Source organism: Xyrauchen texanus, chromosome 31 (genome assembly GCF_025860055.1).
Source record: "Xyrauchen texanus isolate HMW12.3.18 chromosome 31, RBS_HiC_50CHRs, whole genome shotgun sequence".
Lineage (NCBI taxonomy): Eukaryota > Metazoa > Chordata > Actinopteri > Cypriniformes > Catostomidae > Xyrauchen > Xyrauchen texanus.
Genome location: NC_068306.1, coordinates 1,798,204 through 1,817,326, shown reverse-complemented (window position 1 = coordinate 1,817,326; position 19,123 = coordinate 1,798,204). Strand labels below are relative to the sequence as shown.

The 19,123-nt window shown below is 41.4% G+C and overlaps 1 protein-coding gene across 1 annotated transcript in view; it reads right to left on the bottom strand.

Annotated features, from left to right (window-relative positions):
* Positions 1 to 798: 798 nt before the first annotated feature.
* The window catches only part of LOC127625002 (piggyBac transposable element-derived protein 4-like), a 66,363-nt gene continuing 48,038 nt past the window's right edge, over positions 799 to 19,123 (bottom strand). The window contains exons 4-7 of the mRNA XM_052100030.1: positions 5,242 to 5,324; positions 4,463 to 4,610; positions 2,613 to 2,976; positions 799 to 1,044 (exon numbers count right to left, since the gene is read on the bottom strand). Coding sequence (XP_051955990.1) covers positions 858 to 1,044; positions 2,613 to 2,976; positions 4,463 to 4,610; positions 5,242 to 5,324 — 782 coding nt within the window. The 3' untranslated portion in view covers positions 799 to 857. The remainder of the gene's footprint in view (positions 1,045 to 2,612; positions 2,977 to 4,462; positions 4,611 to 5,241; positions 5,325 to 19,123) is intronic.

Below are 19,123 nucleotides of genomic sequence, written 5' to 3'. Positions count from 1 at the left end.
CCGCTCGTGTCTCCATCCATTTCACAAACAAAAGAGGTCCATCCCGAATCCACCTAAAGGATCCCCGGCCAAATCTTCTTTTGAGTGAACAAATAGCAACCTGTGGGCAGTCCTTCCTAGAGTCTCTGTAAGTCCCACAAGCACCAAACTTCATGGCAAACAAGTCTTTCAGGAGCTTTGGACTTGTGTAGAAATCGTCCATGTACACATGGTATCCAGAGCCTAAAACTTTACAGTCCAAAAGAGATGTCACAGCATCATATGATATTCCATGGCCTGTGGGAAAGTTGTTTTTTCCTGTGTATACAGAAAAATCCACAGTGTATCCATTTGATGAATCAGTAAGGGCAAACAACTTGAAGCCCCACCTGCTTGGCTTGGCTTTCATGGACGGTGTCATTTTTCTGTATGATTTACATTCCACCATTTTTTCATCCACAGCTAAGTTTCTTTTAGGATGATAGATGGCTTTACAAGCATGACGGATAGTGTCCATCAGAGGTTTGACCCTGAAAAGATGGTCATGTTCAGCTGTGCCCCTTTTTCTGTCATTTTCTTTATCTGCATCTGGGTGACTCATGTGCAGATTCCATGAAATGGTGCGGTATCTTTCTTTTGACATGATTGTGGCAGGAAAAGGCACAGAGAAAACACTGTCTGGCCGCCAGTAGTCTCTGATGGAGCTCACCTTCACCATGGCCATGTAAAACAGCAGGCCAAAGTAGCAGTACATCTCACTGACGCTGACATCTACCCATTTATATTTGCGGCCCTTTGCAATTGCCCTGGCAGCCTGAGCATTGGTGTTGTGGCACAGAGTTGACACTGCATTCTCAGAAAAAACATTTTGAAGAGACTCAGGGAGTGTGTGCATCAGCAGGACTCAGCTGTGGTCCAGGTTCCCGTGCAGGCAGAAATTTCAGAGTCTGGGGAACCGTGTCAATATCAGTCTCTGTTTTCCATGACAGAGTGGACTGCTTTTTCCTTGTCTTGGCCTTCTTTGCCCTCTTTGCAACAGGTGTCTGATCACTATCATTCTCATCGCTGTAAAACAAAAAAACAACTGTGAGCATGTTTATTACACAAAGAACTATATTATTAGCATTATCAATAACTAAAATACACACATTTGTGCACTTCATCGACCAGGAATATTTACAGCAAATTTGACACATTTACACCCAAACAGATATTTGCGAGCACAAGCTTCGTGGATGATAACGAGGCAGCGTAAACACTAGTTAAAATATTATCTAAACAATATTATTTTTAAATCATACAGCATTAGGGATGTAACGATACACTCCGAGCCGGTTGAAAATATTTGACGATTCGTGTCGGTTGAGATGTTAAAGGAATCGCGATACACGTATTAAACAGCAGGGTCGCTGAAGCAGTATATTTTGACCTCGCTTTACAGGCACGATAGCAGCGAACAAGTTGAAGCGTTAAACAGTAGCAAACATGGCGGCGGCGAGTGTAGATCGTGATCTTGAGGATGCCGCATTTTGGCTTTCCGAAGACTAAAAATGAAAGCGGTGAGGTGGTAACAGACAAAACAAAAACGGTGTGCAGATACGGCAAGATGTTAATATACACCAATAGCACAACAAACATGATGCAGCATACAAACAGTTACCGCCATCTGCACGTAAAAACTTAGTAGGGCAAACCACTCTGACCGGCGGATTTGCAGCCCCACTTGCGGCGACGAGTGTGAGAGCCAAGGAGATCACAAGGTGTATCGGTGTTTTCATGGCAAAAGATGAGGCTGTTTTCTGTCTTAGAAAATTACGGATTTAGGCTACTCCTCGGAGGGACTTTCGATTAACCAGTTGCACAGCACATCAGATAGATTGATGCAGAAATTAATAAATATAGAGCTGAAACATCCATTTCCCTCAATAGCTGTCCACTCAAGTGGTGGAAAGAGAATGCTAGGCTATACCCACTGCTATCCAGTATAGCAAAAGCATATCTCTCCACACCAGCCACCTCTGTCCCTAGTGAAAGTGTTTGTTCATCAGTAGGGGACATTGTGAATGTGCAGGGATCTCAGCTTCTGCCAGAAAATGTGGATATGCTGATATTTCTTAAAAAAAAAACTTGTAAAAAAACAAAAAACATTATAAGCTAGGAAAGAGCACAGGCAAAGCCTTAGTTTGTTTATATGAAGAGATTAATTTTGTTGTATTTTATTTGGGATTTGTTTTAAAATGTCAATTTAGTTTTGTTATTTGACAAAGATATTTCAGTTTCACAAAGAAATGTGCAGCATTTTGTCTGAGTGAGAAATAATAAAAGGACACTTTTTCATTTATCTTAAATCTCATTTTGTTAAAAAAAAAAAACGTGAGAATATCGTATCGTGAAACCCGTATCGTGAATCGTACCGCGAGTTGAGTGAATCATTACATGCCTATACAGCATACAATTTAAATACATTCTTTAGCCGAAACAACATTTAAATGTAACTAAATCTCGCTTATTAGGACATATTTCAAAACTCTGAATACTGGCTGGGAAGTCTGGAAATAGTGCAATTAGTAAAATATGTACATGTTTATATAAAATAGCATGTCAACTAATGTAAGTAAAACGAAATGACTTACTCATCCGCAATTGTATCCTCGGCTGGATCAAGTCCCTCTTCAAAATGAAACAGTTCATCGTTGGCGTGCCACTCTTCGTCTGAAGAAATTGTGAACTCTTCGTCACTATCCAGGCAAACATGCTGGGAAGTGATTGAATCTGATGTTGAAACTTCATGCTTTTTAAGACTACTTTTACTTGAGAAACACATTCCACACCGAGAGCAGGTGAAAGATTTCTTGGCTGCACTTCTTCGAGGCCTTCTTGGAGATAAATTCTTTTTAGTGTTTGAGACATTCAAACATTTTTCTCCAGATATGAAATCTTTCTTTTCGTCCTTCACTTCATTCAGTTCTTCACATTCCTCTTTCACTTCCATCAGCTCTACAATGAACACAATAAATTGAAAAAAAAAAATAATTCAAAAGGATTGTACAATCAATATTATATATGATTTGTTACTGGGGTAATATTATTACGATGTAATGCTTGAGTTGGTGCAATATTGTTTATTGTCTGTTGTTTTGCTTTGTTCTTGTTGTTTTTATCTATTATATTAATAGTTTTTAAATTATATATATTTGTTAAGATATGGGTTGTGTTGCTGCTGTAATGTGTGAATTTCCCCCTAGGGGGATCAATAAAGTTATCAATCAAATCAATAAACTTCTGACCGACACATAAATTCTTGCTCAAGGGGGCAGTTTTAACTGTTCATGAGATGGATGGCCTGAGGGAAGAAACTGTTCCTGTGTCTGACGGTTCTGGTGCTCAGAGCTCTGAAGCATCGGCCAGTAGGCAACAGTTCAAAAAGGTAGTGGGCAGGGTGAGTGGGGTCCAGAGTGATTTTACCAGCCTTTTTCCTCACTCTGGAAGTGTATAGTTCTTGAAGGGGGGGGCACGGGGCAACCAATAATCCTCTCAGCAGTCCGTGTGTGTCTCCCACTTCGGGTCCTGTCAGGAGGGGACATGTTTGGGTGTTCCTCCTGAAGTCCACAATCATCTCCACCGTGGAGCGTAGCTCTTAACACATCTGCACTGCTCTTACACTTTAGTTTAGAACAGCACGAAAACAAGCGAAGTGATACACACACAGTGATGCGTCAGGGTGCTGATGGTGTGAGATAATCAGTGCTTGGCATTGTACTTGATGTAAGGCTTGCATACAGCTGCTCGACCATGGAAACCCATGCCAGTTTTTGTGCTGATGTTAATACCAGAGGAGGAACTCTGTATTTATTGAGGTAGCAGAGCGTTGGCGACTTTTACGCACTATGCACCTCAGCACTCGACGACCCCGCTCTGTAACTTTACGTGGTCTGCCACTTTGTGGCTGAGTCGCTGTGGTTCTTAAATGCTTCCACTTTGCAATAATACCACTTACAGTTGAACATGGAATATCTAGGAGGGAAGAAATTTCACAAACTGATTTGTTGCAACAATGGCATCCCATTACAGTACCACACTAATTCAGTGAGCTCTTTAGAACGACCCATTCTTTCACAAATGTTTGTAAAGGCAGACTGCATGGCTAGGTGCTTGATTTAATACACCTGTGGTAATGGGACTGAATGAAACACCTGAATTCAATGATTAAGTGGTGTGTTCCAATACTTTTTTCCATATAGTGTATATATCCGCATATGGCCCAGCCCTAGACACAGAACGAAAGTCACACATGTTTGGGATTTCATGAGGGTCAGTACATGCACCTTTTAAAAGACAACAGAGCACTAAAACTAAAATAAAAACAGCAGGGAACTTTTTAGTTTGACATGTGAGTGATAAAATGGTCTTTCTTGAATCAAACTCAGACAAAGTGGATTGTCATGAAAATGTAACATTAAACTTATGAACAACAGAAACATACCTGCAGGAACAACTTCACCACTCTGATGTTCCTCTGTTGTGTTTTCTTCTTTTATCTCCTCCTGCTTCACTTCAATCTTCACTGGTGTCTGCAGCATCTGCTGTTCATCAGCATGAATCACATCCACCTGCGCACTCATGATGAACATCTGAACACAAAAACATTATAATGGACTGACATTCATCAAACTCAAAAACATTATTATATGATTATACACAAGAACAGATCTGTTCTTTCTGAAATGCTATAAATACAAATGTGTGTTTGTTTTTTTTCTTCCTGACTGCATATTATAACAGGTTATATATAAATGGAACACAAATACTTGTTTTTGGGTGAACTTTCCCTTTAATTTTTCAGGCCATTTTGTCAACATTAAACTTATGAATTCATGTCAATGTTAATCAAGGGAAAGTTCAACCAAAATGAAAAGTCTGTCAATATTTGTTTTTGGTGGTTGCATTTTCCTCATATGAATGTTTCTCAGATTGGGACATGTCCTAAGGATAGTGTTGCGTTTCATCTGTTTGAACAGCCCCTGTCCTGGGCTCATAGTCTGAGCCGCTTCATCCACGAGTTCAGCCGAATACCACTGATATCTGGGAATATTGCTACTCTACATACAGCTGTACTGAATAAAACACAATGTGGTATTTTGCGGTTATTATGAAGCTTGAGTCTGGAGTAGCAGGAATCAGTGCAAGTGTTACATCATGTGTACGGTTCCCCGTGTACTGTTCATGACTTCCCGCAATTGTTTGTTGTTGTAATGGTTGTACCTGAATGGCGAGGGTTTGAGATCGATGTAAATCCCTCACGCAGTTGTTTGTTGTTATGGTTGCGTTGAGAACGATGTAATAATCTGTGTAACAGAGGAGAAAATGGGTGCACATGGTAAAATTTGCAGTTTAATCAAGATGAAAAAAAGAAAGCGGAGGCACATGTACAAATGCACACAGATGAATCGCAATAAGAGAATAAAGTGGGAACTTAAACCAGGATGCGTGCTGAAAAATGGCAGCGATGAATGATTAAAAGCAGGAAACCGATAGTTAAGCAATGAGCACCAGTATGACTTCTTTCCATTGTATGAGCACTTGTATGGTTTCTCTACAGTAGGAATTTATGCATTCAAGTTTTTTGAAACTTCCTCTTCAATCTGTCAGAACTCACTTAGATCGTTTATTTTACTAATACTTCCTGTTCTATTAGGAAGACTTAAATTTAAGATGGCATTTATTTGATAAATATAAAGTCTCTCTTTGGCGTAAGCCCCATCTGGCGGTCCAAAGAATTTGTACTCTGAATCATCATATCCTGTCGGAGAGCCTACCCCCATGCAGGATGGGACTCAACTGGAGATGGTGGGGTGGTGGAGTTTGTCATGTTAGCACACTGAAACAGCAATGTGATAGATTGTGAGCAGACTTCTAAAGCAATGGCTGACATGTAGCTAAGAATTACACAGCTAATGGTGTGATAATGTACAGCTGCTAGTCTTCCCACTAGAACTACACTGCGCTTCCATTTCTGGTTGCTGCTGGTGTGCTAGATGAGTGCTTGTAGCTTGCTAGCCTGCTTATTCTTATACGATTGTAGTTATATCCTTTGCCATTTTACCACTATTTCAACTGCATGTATTTTACGGCACACACCAGTTCTCTCTTTTTTTATTTTCCTGCTTGCCTCGACTGAATGCATTTGCTTTCTCCACTGTGTTTTACACAGATTATTGCATCAATCCCAAACATCTGCTGATCAGGAACCATATTGAACCACATCAATATCAAACCCTCGCCACTCAAGAACAACCTTTACAACAACAACAAATAATTGTGGAAAGTCATAGCATGCACTCATAATATTTCTTCCTGCATATCATGCCATGTTTAATATAGCTTCTTCCATTGGTAGTGAGGGATTCACATGTGATAAATGTACAGAATTAGTCAGGACTGAGAAGGGTTGGAGACATGCATCTGAACACTAGTGGAGGTCAGTGAGAAAGAGAAGCCGGTAGCTATGGATTCAGATGCGGGTTGTATAGCCAGCAACACACTTTGTTCTGACTCTAGAGCCCCCGCAGCAAGACGTTTGGGTGATCATCGACATACTCGCTCAGCAAAGCGACACCACGCTCACGTTCCTGTTAGGGTTTCCAATCTATTCTCTCCACTCAGTGATGCACCCACTGAGAATCATGTTGAAAGAGCTTTAATAACTGGTGATTCTATTGTAAGGGACGTGGAAATAGAGCCTTCAGCCACCATTGTTAAATGCGTTTCCGGGGCTCGAGCATCTGACAACAGATCAAATTTACAACTGCTGGCTAATGCTAAATGTAGATTTCCTAAAATTGTTATTGTTATTCATGTCGCCACTAACAATGTCCAGCTTCGCAAGTCGGAGATCACTAAAGATAATGTTAAAGAGCTGTTTGAACTTGCAAAAATGATGTCAGACACTGTAATATGCTCTGGTCCCCTCCCTGCTCACCATTTTGATGAGGTTTATAGAAGATTAGAGTCACTGAATAGCAGAATGTCTAAGTGAGAGAATAGCATAGGATTAATAGACAATTGGAAGGGTTTTTGGGGTGGATCTGACCTGCTAAAGAGAGACAGCCTTCATCCCTACAGGGAAGATGATGATCTCCTCTGTAGTAATTTGGCTCATAGTCTTAATAGTGATAGTATTTGACAAATTGGGGACCAGATCAGGAAGCAGACAAACTGGTTAATCCAAACATCTGCTAGCTGCCTTGAGAAATCACAAAGATCACATAAACTACAACACATAGAGACTGTATCACATAGATATCATATAGAGACGGTGTCTGTTCCCCGAGCTACCAAACACAAAACTCAGTAAATCATTTAGAAAAAATGTGATTAAATTCAAACTTCAAGATAAACATAATATAAAAAAGTAGGGCTACTAAATATTTGATCTCTCTACCAAAACACTAAATATAAATTCAATTATTACAGATCATAGTTTGAATGCGCTCTGTTTGACTGAAATCTGGCTTAAACTGGATGAATATATTAGTTTAAATGTTTCTACTTTAACAGGTTATTGTTATAAATATGAGCCTTGTCTGTAGAGGTGTTTCTACAATTGACAGTGATTTTTAGTCAGAGATCAGGATTTAAGTTGAAGTCTTTTGAACTAATTATGCTTATTGTAACACCATTGGATATAAAAAAAAGAATCGTGACAGTATATAGATCACCTGGGTTGTACTCAGATTTCCTTGGTGAATTTGAATTTTCTAAAATATAATTTTATATCAGACCTAGTAGTTAATGTACATAGAGCTTTAATTGTTGGTGACTTCAACATTCACATATATAATTAAAATGACATATTGGGATTAGCATTTATCGATATTCTCAACTCCATTTAGTCAGACAAAATGTGACAGGACCAACTCATTACCATAATCAGACGCAAGATTACATTTTGTCATATGGAGCTAATGTTGATACCATAGAAATTTTACCGCAGAGCGATGACATCTCAGATGTTTACCTCATCTCTTGTTTGTTGCGATCAGCTAATGTCACTCAATCTACACCACATTATCTTTCATTCGACCACTAAAGAGAGCTTCACTGATAATCTTCCAGAAATGCCTCACACTCAGGAAGCCAAAAAGTCTAGAACAATATAACAACAGAAAACATAAACACAGTCTCTTGCACTCTCTATAATGCTGCCACTTATCGTACGATATAAGGACCTGACCGTGATCATTTTTGCTGATCTCAATATTGCCCATTGAGTTTACATCTGTGTTTGTTTACATATAACATATAATGTTACCAACATTTTAACCAGTCCTGCTGCTTATGATCTATAAACTGCTGTGTCGGAGGCGAGGCTCAGGCAGCTCAACCCACACACATCATCACATACACAGGTTAAGATTACGCGTTACTCGAGGCTAATAGGCATTTTTCCCGACGGCTGCATAATACCAGCCAGAAAGTTTGGAAGAATAAGTCCAAATGGACTTGGTTTCAAACCTGCATTTCACAGCATTAAGCCGAACGAGACAGGAGAGCCCAATAAAATGAACGAGCCGGTATGTCGAATTTGTTTAAAAACAGTGGCCATACAACAAACTAGGGCTGGGCGATACATCGAATACCCACACTGTAAAAAAAAATATGATTGTTTAAAATTTACAGTAATAAAACTTCATAAACATGCCTTCTGAAACTGTAAAAAATCGGTTGTTTACTTTATAAAGTATTTTGTTGATCACCGTAGTAACTACAGAAGGGCACATGATGACATGTTCATCAATAGAGACTCTTCCAGGAGAAATGACCAATAAACGTACAGAGACGGTGCTCAATATCACTCACACAAACACTAAACACCATCATGGGAACACGTATGAGATTTAAATAATGCAGAAAAACATTATCTAAATTACATCAAATATAACACAGATCACCCCAGTGTATGTAACTGATATTAAAAATATGATGAAACATAACTATTCCCATAAAATATAATGAAATGTAATGGGTCATGCAGGGAATCGTGGGAACGCCAGATTATTTTTTTTTTACTGTAATTTTAACAATAATTTACTGTAAAAAAGTACATGTACTCTCTTGTTCTTTTTACCATTAATTATACAGGAAAATCTTTTTACATTTAAATATTTTAATTTTTACATCATTTTATTGTAAAAACTACTGTATTGTCTTTTAAAATATTAAAACATTTTACAGTTAATATATGTTAATCAATTAACATTTTATTTCTGTAGCATTTTTACAGTAGTTTACTGTTACAATTACAGACATTTGCACGATATCATCGCAATGATTTTGCTGAAGATATAAAATTCAACAAAAGTGAATATCGTGATGATTTTAATGAGCATTTATTTGGCCATTAAGTTTTATAGATTGCATCAGTAGACTAATTTCACAATCCTTCTGGGCTCAATAATTAATCAAAATAACAACAAAATGGAGATATGATCATTTGTGATTATTTAACTGGCGAAGTCTGCGATTAAAGACAGATAAACGTGGTCTTAAGAATGAACCGGATCTGTGCGCACGTGCGATTATTTCTGGGACGATATATCGTCCAACAAAAATTGTTTTCGTAACAGGCCTAAAGACAGTGATAAGTGCAAGAGAAGAATACAAATCAAATGAAACTGAAATGAAATTCAAATGAAAAAAAAAAAAATACAGATTAGAAACACTGGACTTCTCTTAACTGTTTTTTTGTTTTGTTGTTGTTGTTGTTGTTCTCTCTCACATCTCGTGCATGTGACCAGTAACAAAACAAACTACATCAGGCGGTTATAAGATTCTCTTACACTCATTAAAACACCAAGTAGATTCAAAAACTACACGCACAGAAAAATAAACATCAAAATAAATACAAAAACCAATAATAATAATAATAATAATAATAATAATAATGTAAAACGCATTGAACACTTACCGAACTGAGCGACCACACTATCAGCCCTTCTGAGGTTTTCTGTCGGTTAAAATAAACTACTTCCGGTGAATTCCCGCCTCCTCCTCCTTCTTCTTTTTCTTCTTCTTCTTCTACGGATTTCTTGGCGGGTTGCATACCAACTTTAAGGTGCATACCGCCACCACCTGGGCTGGAGTGTGAAGTGATTTCAGTCTAGATGTATGTTAAAAGATATGATGTCTATATTCTATTCCTAAGAACACTATGCTTAATGAATTTTAAAACTGACCTTACAATTTCCCCGGATTCTTGTTTTGTGTTTAATATGTTATTGATTGTAAATTCTTTGCATCCCATTTCCTGTAGCTCTCTCATTAACTCATTCCTTTCCTGTTCATACCTAGGACAAAATAACAACACATGCTCAACTGTTTCCTTTACTTGGCATATTTCGCATAAGCCTGTACACGGTTTCACTATAATATGTTATATTATAATATTAAGTTTTGTATGTCCCATCCTTAGTCTTGTTAAAATAACCTGATCGTCTCTATTTAAATTTTGTGTCAATATACTTTGTCTTACAGTATTATGTATATTATAAAAATGTCTTCCTGTTTTACATTCATTCCCATTTCTTTGCCATTTCTGGTTGCAAGCTTCTTTAATGATACTTTTTCCTTCCATCCTACTTAATGCAACTGTAATAGTAGGGATGTTTAGTTTAAGTGACTCTTTAGCCATTTTATCAGCTCTTTCTTTTCCTGGTATATGTGGAGTGGTAGTGGTGGTGGTGGTGTAGTGGTCTAAGCACATGACTGGTAATCAGATAATCAGAAGGTTGCTGGTTCAAGCCCCACAGTCACCACCATTGCGTCCTTGAGCAAGGCACTTAACTCCAGGTTGCTCCGGGGGGATTGTCCCTGTAATAAGTGCACTGTAAGTCGCTTTGGATAAAAGCGTCTGCCAAATGCATAAATGTAAATGGTATATCAGCATGTGCTGGTACCTAAACAAATTTTATTATTGTTCCAGCTTGCCTTAATCTAAACAAAATATTCAATATTACTATATAGATATCATATCTAACTGTTTGATATGTTTGTAGGCTTATAAGTGATGCCATTGAATCTGAACATATCACAACTTTATTTGGCATCACTTCTTCCACCCAACTAAGAGCCATCTGAATTGCCACCAATTCTGCTGTATACACTGAAGTCCCATCTGTTAATCTCCCATATTTTCCTATTTTAAATTCTGGAACATAAAATGCTGATCCAGTACGACCTATCTCTGGATTTCTTGATCCATCTGTGTATATTGGAAGAAATGCATAATAAACTGTTCTGATATATTCAGTTGTATAGCTCTTAATATCAATTTGTCCTTTTTTTAACACTCTCATGAATTTGTAAATCAGCTTCAGGTTGGCTAAAAAACCAGGGGGGTATTGGAGAAATGGTAGTCGTTAATGAAAATACTATATTATTTAGCAACATTTCTGTTGCCCATTCCTTTGCATTCCATGCAAATCCTGTTCCTGTTAAGTTTATTGTTTCCCAACTCCCTTCTATTATTGCTTTTGTAAAATGATCCTGTTTATGCCCTAGTAAATTGATCCAGTAAGCAACAGATAATTTTTGACGTCTTATTTCTAATGGGGACTCTCCTGTTTCCACTTGCATTGCTGAGATTGGAGATGTTTTAATTGCTCCTGTGATACATCTCAAAGCTCGTGCTTGAATTAAATCTAACCTTTTTAGCATACTAGTTGATGCAGATCCATATATAATGCATCCATAATCCAAAACGGATCGTAAGAGAGCACAATATATGTTGATCATAGATTGTTTATCAGTCCCCCATTCTTGGCCTACTATACATCTCATTAGAGTCAAACCATAAACCTAAATATTTAAAATTTGATACCCTTTCTAGTGGCTGTTTATATAAATAAATTTGAATATTTTCTGAAATCCTCTTTTTAGTAAAAAACTGACAACATGTTTTGGAAATAGAGTATCTAAATCCTCACTCCACTGACCATTTCTCTACATTCTCAATTGCTTCTTGTATTTTTTTCACTATATATTGAACATTTCTTCCCCTCTTCCACATTGCTCCATCATCTCCATATAATGCTGTTTTAATTCCTGGATGAATTCCTTCAAATATATCATTGATCATTATGTTAAATAATACAGGACTTATGGCACTTCCCTGTGGTGTTCCATTTTCTACATTCACCATCTGAGATAATGTATTTCCTGCCTTGACTTGAATCGAAGGTCCAAATAAGAAACTTAAAACCCAATTATAATTCCTGCCTCCTGCTGGACTGGAGTGTTTAAAATACCAACGTCTTTCTTCTTCTTCTTCTTCTTCTGGCGTTTTATGGTGGTTGGCAAACAAACGAAAGGTGTATTCCCGCCACCTACTGGGCTGGAGTGTGGCGCATTGATGAGTGGGGAAAAATAAATAAATAACAGTAAAACAAATTCTATAAACTTCTAAATCCTATTAAACAGTTCTACCTTTCTTAATTATCTCATTAAAGTCATTAAGCATCAGTGTTTTAAGAGTAAGATTTCCTATCCCCATTTCTCTTATCTCTTCCAACAGAAATAATCTTTCATTTTCACAAGCAGTACAATATATTAGTACACGCTCGACAGTTCCCGCTGATCCACATAATCTACAGTTACCAGATACACTTTGTTCATCCTATATAGTTCATCCTTTCATAGTGGCCTTTTACCGTTATCCAATAAGTCATTAACTGCATAATCTGCATAATTTGCAAAAGTTTCCAATTCAAGACTAATGTTGCCAATTAGATAAGCGTTATGAACTGTTCCATACCAAGGAAAAATCCTTTCTAATGTTTTACTTAAGGTGAAATTTTCAAATGTGGCCTTTATAATTCACGTCTAATCTTTCCCAGGGGTTTGTGTGACTATTTTTCTAAGATATTGTAATGATTGCAGGATGAGGCAGACAAGGAGTTTGGATCTACGTGCGGGTTTTAATAGAACAGGAGTGAAAATAAACAGACATGAACAAATGAAACAGCCACGATGGGCAAACTGAGACTAAAACATGAAAACAATGAAAGAACACGGACTGGAATAACACGGCACGATAAACAGGTTAAGACATGCAGCAGAGCAAACATCAGAATATCAAGACTGTGGGAACATGGACATACAACAATCGACAAGGTAATGGAGGAACAGGCAGGGTTTAAATACACAGACACATGAGGATACAAACGAGAGTCAGGTGCGCACAATGACAGAATGGAACATGGTGACGGTGACACGGAAAACACGGGGCAGACAACCAGGGATCGTAACATAGTGACGGTGACACAGAAAACATGGGGCAGACAACCAGGGATCGTAACATAACCCCCCCTCAAAGGATCGGATACCAGATGATCCTAAACAAAACAAAACATACAAAAAAAATCGTCCAAGGAATGAGGGGGGGACTGGCAGACCACGGAGAGCACACGGGGAAACCAGACAGTCCAAGGGGGCACAAGGGGCAGACAGGCAGACCAAGGGGCCACAGAGGGCAGACGGGCAGTCCAAGGGGGCACAAGGGGCAGACAGACAGTCCAAGGGGGCACAGAGGGTAGGCAGGCAGTCCACGGGGGCACAAGGGGCAGACAGGCAGTCCACAGGGAGCACAAGATGAGGACTGGGTTAGGTGGCCTGGGAGCTGGCCAGAGAGCAAAGACAGGGTCTGGAGGTCTGGGAGTCGGCCTCAGGACCACAGCCATGGGGAACTCTGAGGGCGGAGCCGAGGACTGCTCAGGTGGCGACGTCGTAGCAGGCTCAGGAGGCGGCACCGTAGGAGGTTCTAGAGGTGGGGCCCTGGAAGGCTCTGGAGGTGGAGCCGAGGGAGGTGGTGGCGTAGGAGGCTCTAGAGGCGGAGACCTGGAAGGCTCGGGAGGCGGAGCCGAGGGAGGTGGTGGCGTAGGAGGCTCTAGAGGCGGAGACCTGGAAGGCTCAGGAGGCGGAGCTGAGGAAGGCTCAGGAGGCAGAGCCGTAGAAGGCTCAGGAGGCAGAGCCGTGCAAGGCGAAGCAGCATAAGGCTCTGGAGGCGGAGCCGAGGGAGGAGGCGCCGTAGGAGGCTCTAGAGGCGGAGGCCTGGAAGGCTCTGGAGGTGGAGCCGAGGAAGGTGGCTCAGGAGGCTGAGCCCTAGGAGGCTCGGGAGGCGGAGCCCTGGGAGGCTCGGGAGGCGGAGCCGTAGGTGGCTCAGGAGGCGGAGCCCTGGGAGGCTCGGGAGGCTTGAGAGGCGGAGCCCTGGGAGACTCGAGAGGCGGAGCCCTGTATGGCTCTGGAGGCAGAGCCATAGGAGGCTCGAGAGGCAGAGCCCTGGGAAACTCGAGAGGCGGAGCCCTGGAAGGCTCTGGAGGCGGAGCCGTAGGAGGCTCGAGAGGCGGAGCCCTGGGAGACTCGAGATGAGGAGCCCTGGGAAACTCGAGAGGCTTGAGGCGGAGCCCTGGAAGGCTCGAGAGACTTGAGAGGCGGAGCCCTGGAAGGCTTGAGAGACTTGAGAGACTTGAGAGGCGGAGCCCTGGAAGGCTCTGGAGGCAGAGCCGTAGGAGGCTCGGGAGGCGCTGGAGGCAGAGCCGTAGGAGGCTCGGGAGTCTCTGGGGCGGAGCCGTAGGAGGCTCGGGAGTCTCTGGGGGCGGAGCCATAGGAGGCTTGGGGCGGAGCCCTGGAAGGCTCAAGAGGCTTGAGAGGTGGAGCCCTGAAAGGCCCGAGAGACTTGAGAGGCGGAGCCCTGGAAGGCTCGAGAGACTTGAGAGGCGGAGTCCTGGGAGGTTCGAGAGGCGGAGCCCTGGGAGGCTCGAGACACTTGAGAGGCGGAGCCCTGGGAGACTCAGGAGGCGGAACCCTGGAAGGCTCGGGAGGCGGAGCCCGGGGAGGCTCGGGAGGCGGAGCCTGGGGAGGCTCGAGAGACTTGAGAGGCAGAGCCCTGGGAGGTTCGAGAGACTTGAGAGGCGGAACCCCGGGAGGCTCGAGAGACTTGAGAGGCGGAGCCCTAGGAGGCTCGGGAGGAGGAGCCCTGGAAGACTCGAGAGACTTGAGAGACGGAGCACTGGGAGGCCCGAGAGGAGCCCTGGGATGCTCGAGGTGCGCTGGCTCACTGACGTCGGAGGCTACAGGCGCTGGCTCACTGTCGTCGGAGGCTACAGGCGCTGGCTCACTGACGTCGGAGGCTACAGGCGCTGGCTCACCGACCATGGCAGGCGTAGGCTGGAGAGCGGAAGCCTTTCTTCTCCTCCTCCTCCGGACGGACGAAGTTGACAGCGCTGGTTCATTGACCAAGGCAGGCGTGAAGGGACGAACCACGGGCGAATGGAGGGTTACCACTGTGGGAGGAGAGGCAGGGTTCTCCTAGACGACGCCCACAGTGAATGGTGAGGCGCAGGCCAGCAGAGTCTCCTCAATGTACGCGCGGAGCGTCCAGCCGCGCGTCGCCAGTGGCAACCGCTCCTTGAGCGCACGGTTTAGGTTGGCCCGGAAAAACACCACCATGGAGGAGTCAGGGATGTCGGTGGCACTCGCAATCGCGAGAAAATCGCGGATGTGGTCTTCTGCCGGACGGTTTCCCTGCATCAGGCTGAGCAGCTGACAGTTCGCTCGTAGAACCACTAGATCCATGGGTGGTCGATTGTTCTGTAATGATTGCAGGATGAGGCAGACAAGGAGTTTGGATCTACGTATAACAACAACCTGACCAGGATTGTGGTTAGCCATACATAGGCAGAGCTGCCACATATCCAATATTGATTCCTCAGTGCCACAAATTTAGCATCTCTCATGCATAAACAGAAAATTAAACTTGAATATCTACAGGTGAAACTCGAAAAATTAGAATATCGTGCAAAAGTTCATTAATTTCAGTAATTCAACTTAAAAGGTGAAACTAATATATTATATAGACTCATTACAAGCAAAGATATTTCAAGCCTTTATGTGATATAATTTTGATGATTATGGCTTACAGCTTATGAAAACCCCAAATTCAGAATCTCAGAAAATTAGAATATTGTGAAAAGGTTCAGTATTGTAGGCTCAAAGTGTCACACTCTAATCAGCTAAACACCTGCAAAGGGTTCCTGAGCCTTTAAATGGTCTCTCAGTCTGGTTCAGTTGAATTCACAATCATGGGGAAGACTGCTGACCTGACAGTTGTGCAGAAAACCATCATTGACACCCTCCACAAGGAGGGAAAGCCTCAAAAGGTAATTGCAAAAGAAGTTGGATGTTCTCAAAGTGCTGTATCAAAGCACATTAATAGAAAGTTAAGTGGAAGGGAAAAGTGTGGAAGAAAAAGGTGCACAAGCAGCAGGGATGACCGTAGCCTGGAGAGGATTGTCAGGAAAAGGCCATTCAAATGTGTGGGGAGCTTCACAAGGAGTGGACTGAGGCTGGAGTTACTGCATCAAGAGCCACCACACACAGACGGGTCCTGGACATGGGCTTCAAATGTCAAACGTCTTACCTGGGCTAAAGAAAAAAGAACTGGTCTGTTGCTCAGTGGTCCAAAGTCCTCTTTTCTGATGAGAGCAAATTTTGCATCTCATTTGGAAACCAAGGTCCCAGAGTCTGGAGGAAGAATGGAGAGGCACACAATCCAAGATGCTTGAAGTCCAGTGTGAAGTTTCCACAGTCTGTGTTGGTTTGGGGAGCCATGTCATCGGCTGGTGTTGGTCCACTGTGCTTTATTAAGTCCAGAGTCAACGCAGCCGTCTACCGGGACATTTTAGAGCACTTCATGCTTCCTTCAGCAGAAAAGCTTTATGGAGATGCTGACTTCATTTTCCAGCAGGACTTGGCACCTGCCCACACTGCCAAAAGTACCAAAACCTGGTTCAATGACCATGGTATTACTGTGCTTGATTGTCCAGCAAACTCGCCTGACCTGAACCCCATAGAGAATCTATGGGGCATTGCCAAGAGAAAGATGAGAGTCATGAGACCAAACAATGCAGAAGAGCTGAAGGCCGCTATTGAAGCATCTTGGTCTTCCATAACACCTCAGCAGTGCCACAGGCTGATAGCATCCATGCCATCCATGCCACGAGGCAGTAATTAATGCAAAAGGGGCCCAAACCAAGTACTGAGTACATATGCATGATTATACTTTTCAGAGGGCCGACATTTCTGTATTTAAAATCCTTTTTTTTATTGATTTCATGTACTATTCTAATTTTCTGAGATTCTGAATTTGGGGTTTTCATAAGCTGTAAGCCATAATCATAAAAATCATATCAAATAAAGGCTTGAAATATCTTACTTTGCTTGTAATGAGTCTATATAATATATTAGTGTCACCTTTTAAGTTGAATTACTTAAAAGATTTTCAAATAATAATAAAATCAAAAACAAAGACATACAGGCAAACAAGCCAACAAACAAACCCCAGGCGCTGCAAGTTAGATAAAATGTACATTGTACAAATGTGTCCGTTTACAAAAAACACAAGTCAAAACAAGAGAAGCCAAAACCTTCTCAAAATAAAAATGTCAAAATTTGTATAGAAAGGATTGGAGAGGATCCCAAAGACTCAGTAAATTTGTCCTGTTTGTGGTTGAGGTCATAGGTTAGTTTCTCCAAAGGAAGAAAGGCTGACAGTTGAGAAATCCACATAGAAATAGTAGGGACCTGAGGTGTAGACCATTTTAATAGTATACATTTCTTAGCCAGGAATATAAGGGTTGTAAACAGAGGATTGAAGCCTGAGTCAAGCAGGTCTTTAGGAATGTCATTCAGCAAAAAAGTGAGGGAGATAAAATAAAACGTTTTCCTATTATCTCCTGAATTGCAGAGTGAACCCCTTTCCAAAATGGTTGGATATGAACACATGACCAAAATACATGAAAAAAACGGTCCAGTGTTTAAACAAAGATTTTGTATGAACTTTAAGATTTATGACTAATGTCTATGAAGTCCATCCTGGATTAAGTTCTCATAATAATAATAACAATAATAATAACAATACTTTTTATTTATTATGCGCTTTTCTTCCACTCAAGCGCTACAAAAACAGCAACCACCTTACCAACAAATTTGAAGACTAAACACAAAATTACTAACATACAACAACTACCACACATAAAAGTAATATTGATAATTATTAAAAGACTACCTTAAATAAATGAGTCTTAAGTAACTTTGTAAAACAATCCAAGGTTGTGGCATTTCTAATAGTAAAAGGAAGAGCATTCCATAGCATAGGGCCTCTGAAAGAGAAAGCTCTTTCCCTATAGATTTAAGTTTGCAGGAGGGCTTCTGAAGTGCAAATAATTGGCAGAATGAAGAGAACGGGACGGAGTGGAGGGAGCAACAAGACTGCAAAGATACTCTGGTGCAATACCATGAACAGCTTTATACTGTACATTAAAATGAGAGTTTTAAAATCAATACAAGCATGGATGGGAAGCCAGTGCAACTGCGAGAGCACAGAGGTAATGTGTAGACATGGTGAGGTATGTGTAAGAACACGAGCAGCAGAGTTCTGAATATACTGAAACCTATTTATGTTTTTTGCTGGTAGGCCTGAAAAGAGGGCATTGCAGCAATCCAGCCTAGAGGTGATAAAAGCATCGATAAGCCTTTCTGCATCAGCCAGAGGGAGGCCTAAGTCGTAGTCATAGATGAATTGTCCTTTGTTAGTTAGCTGATGAAGGGTTTTGTTGGCAACTAATTGATAGTCAATGTATTCCATTTCAAGAGTTTAGTCCATCATTAGACCGAGGTGATGTAGGCAGAGATCAGTTAGGTGCATCGCAGTTCAACTAACCGGAAATTTTGGTGAGGTCTATCTTTAGACCAAAGATCAGGCAATGGCATATGATGTCCCATGTGGTTGGAGTTGGCATCAGTTCATCCTCTGAAGTCTATCTTAATAGACTGAAGTGATGTTTAGCTGGCACCAGCTGCTATTTGTCATCATCACATGTGAGGAACAATAGGGAACAGCTGGCAGAAATGAGAGCAGGGAATTATGGGAAGTGTAGTCCGGAAACAGATGACAGGAGAGAAACACAGGCCAGACAACAGTGAATCGTGACAATTATAGAAATTCTACCACAGAGCGATGACACCTCATATCATTACCTCGTCACTTGTTTGTTGTGATCAGCTAATGTCACTCAATCTACACCATGCT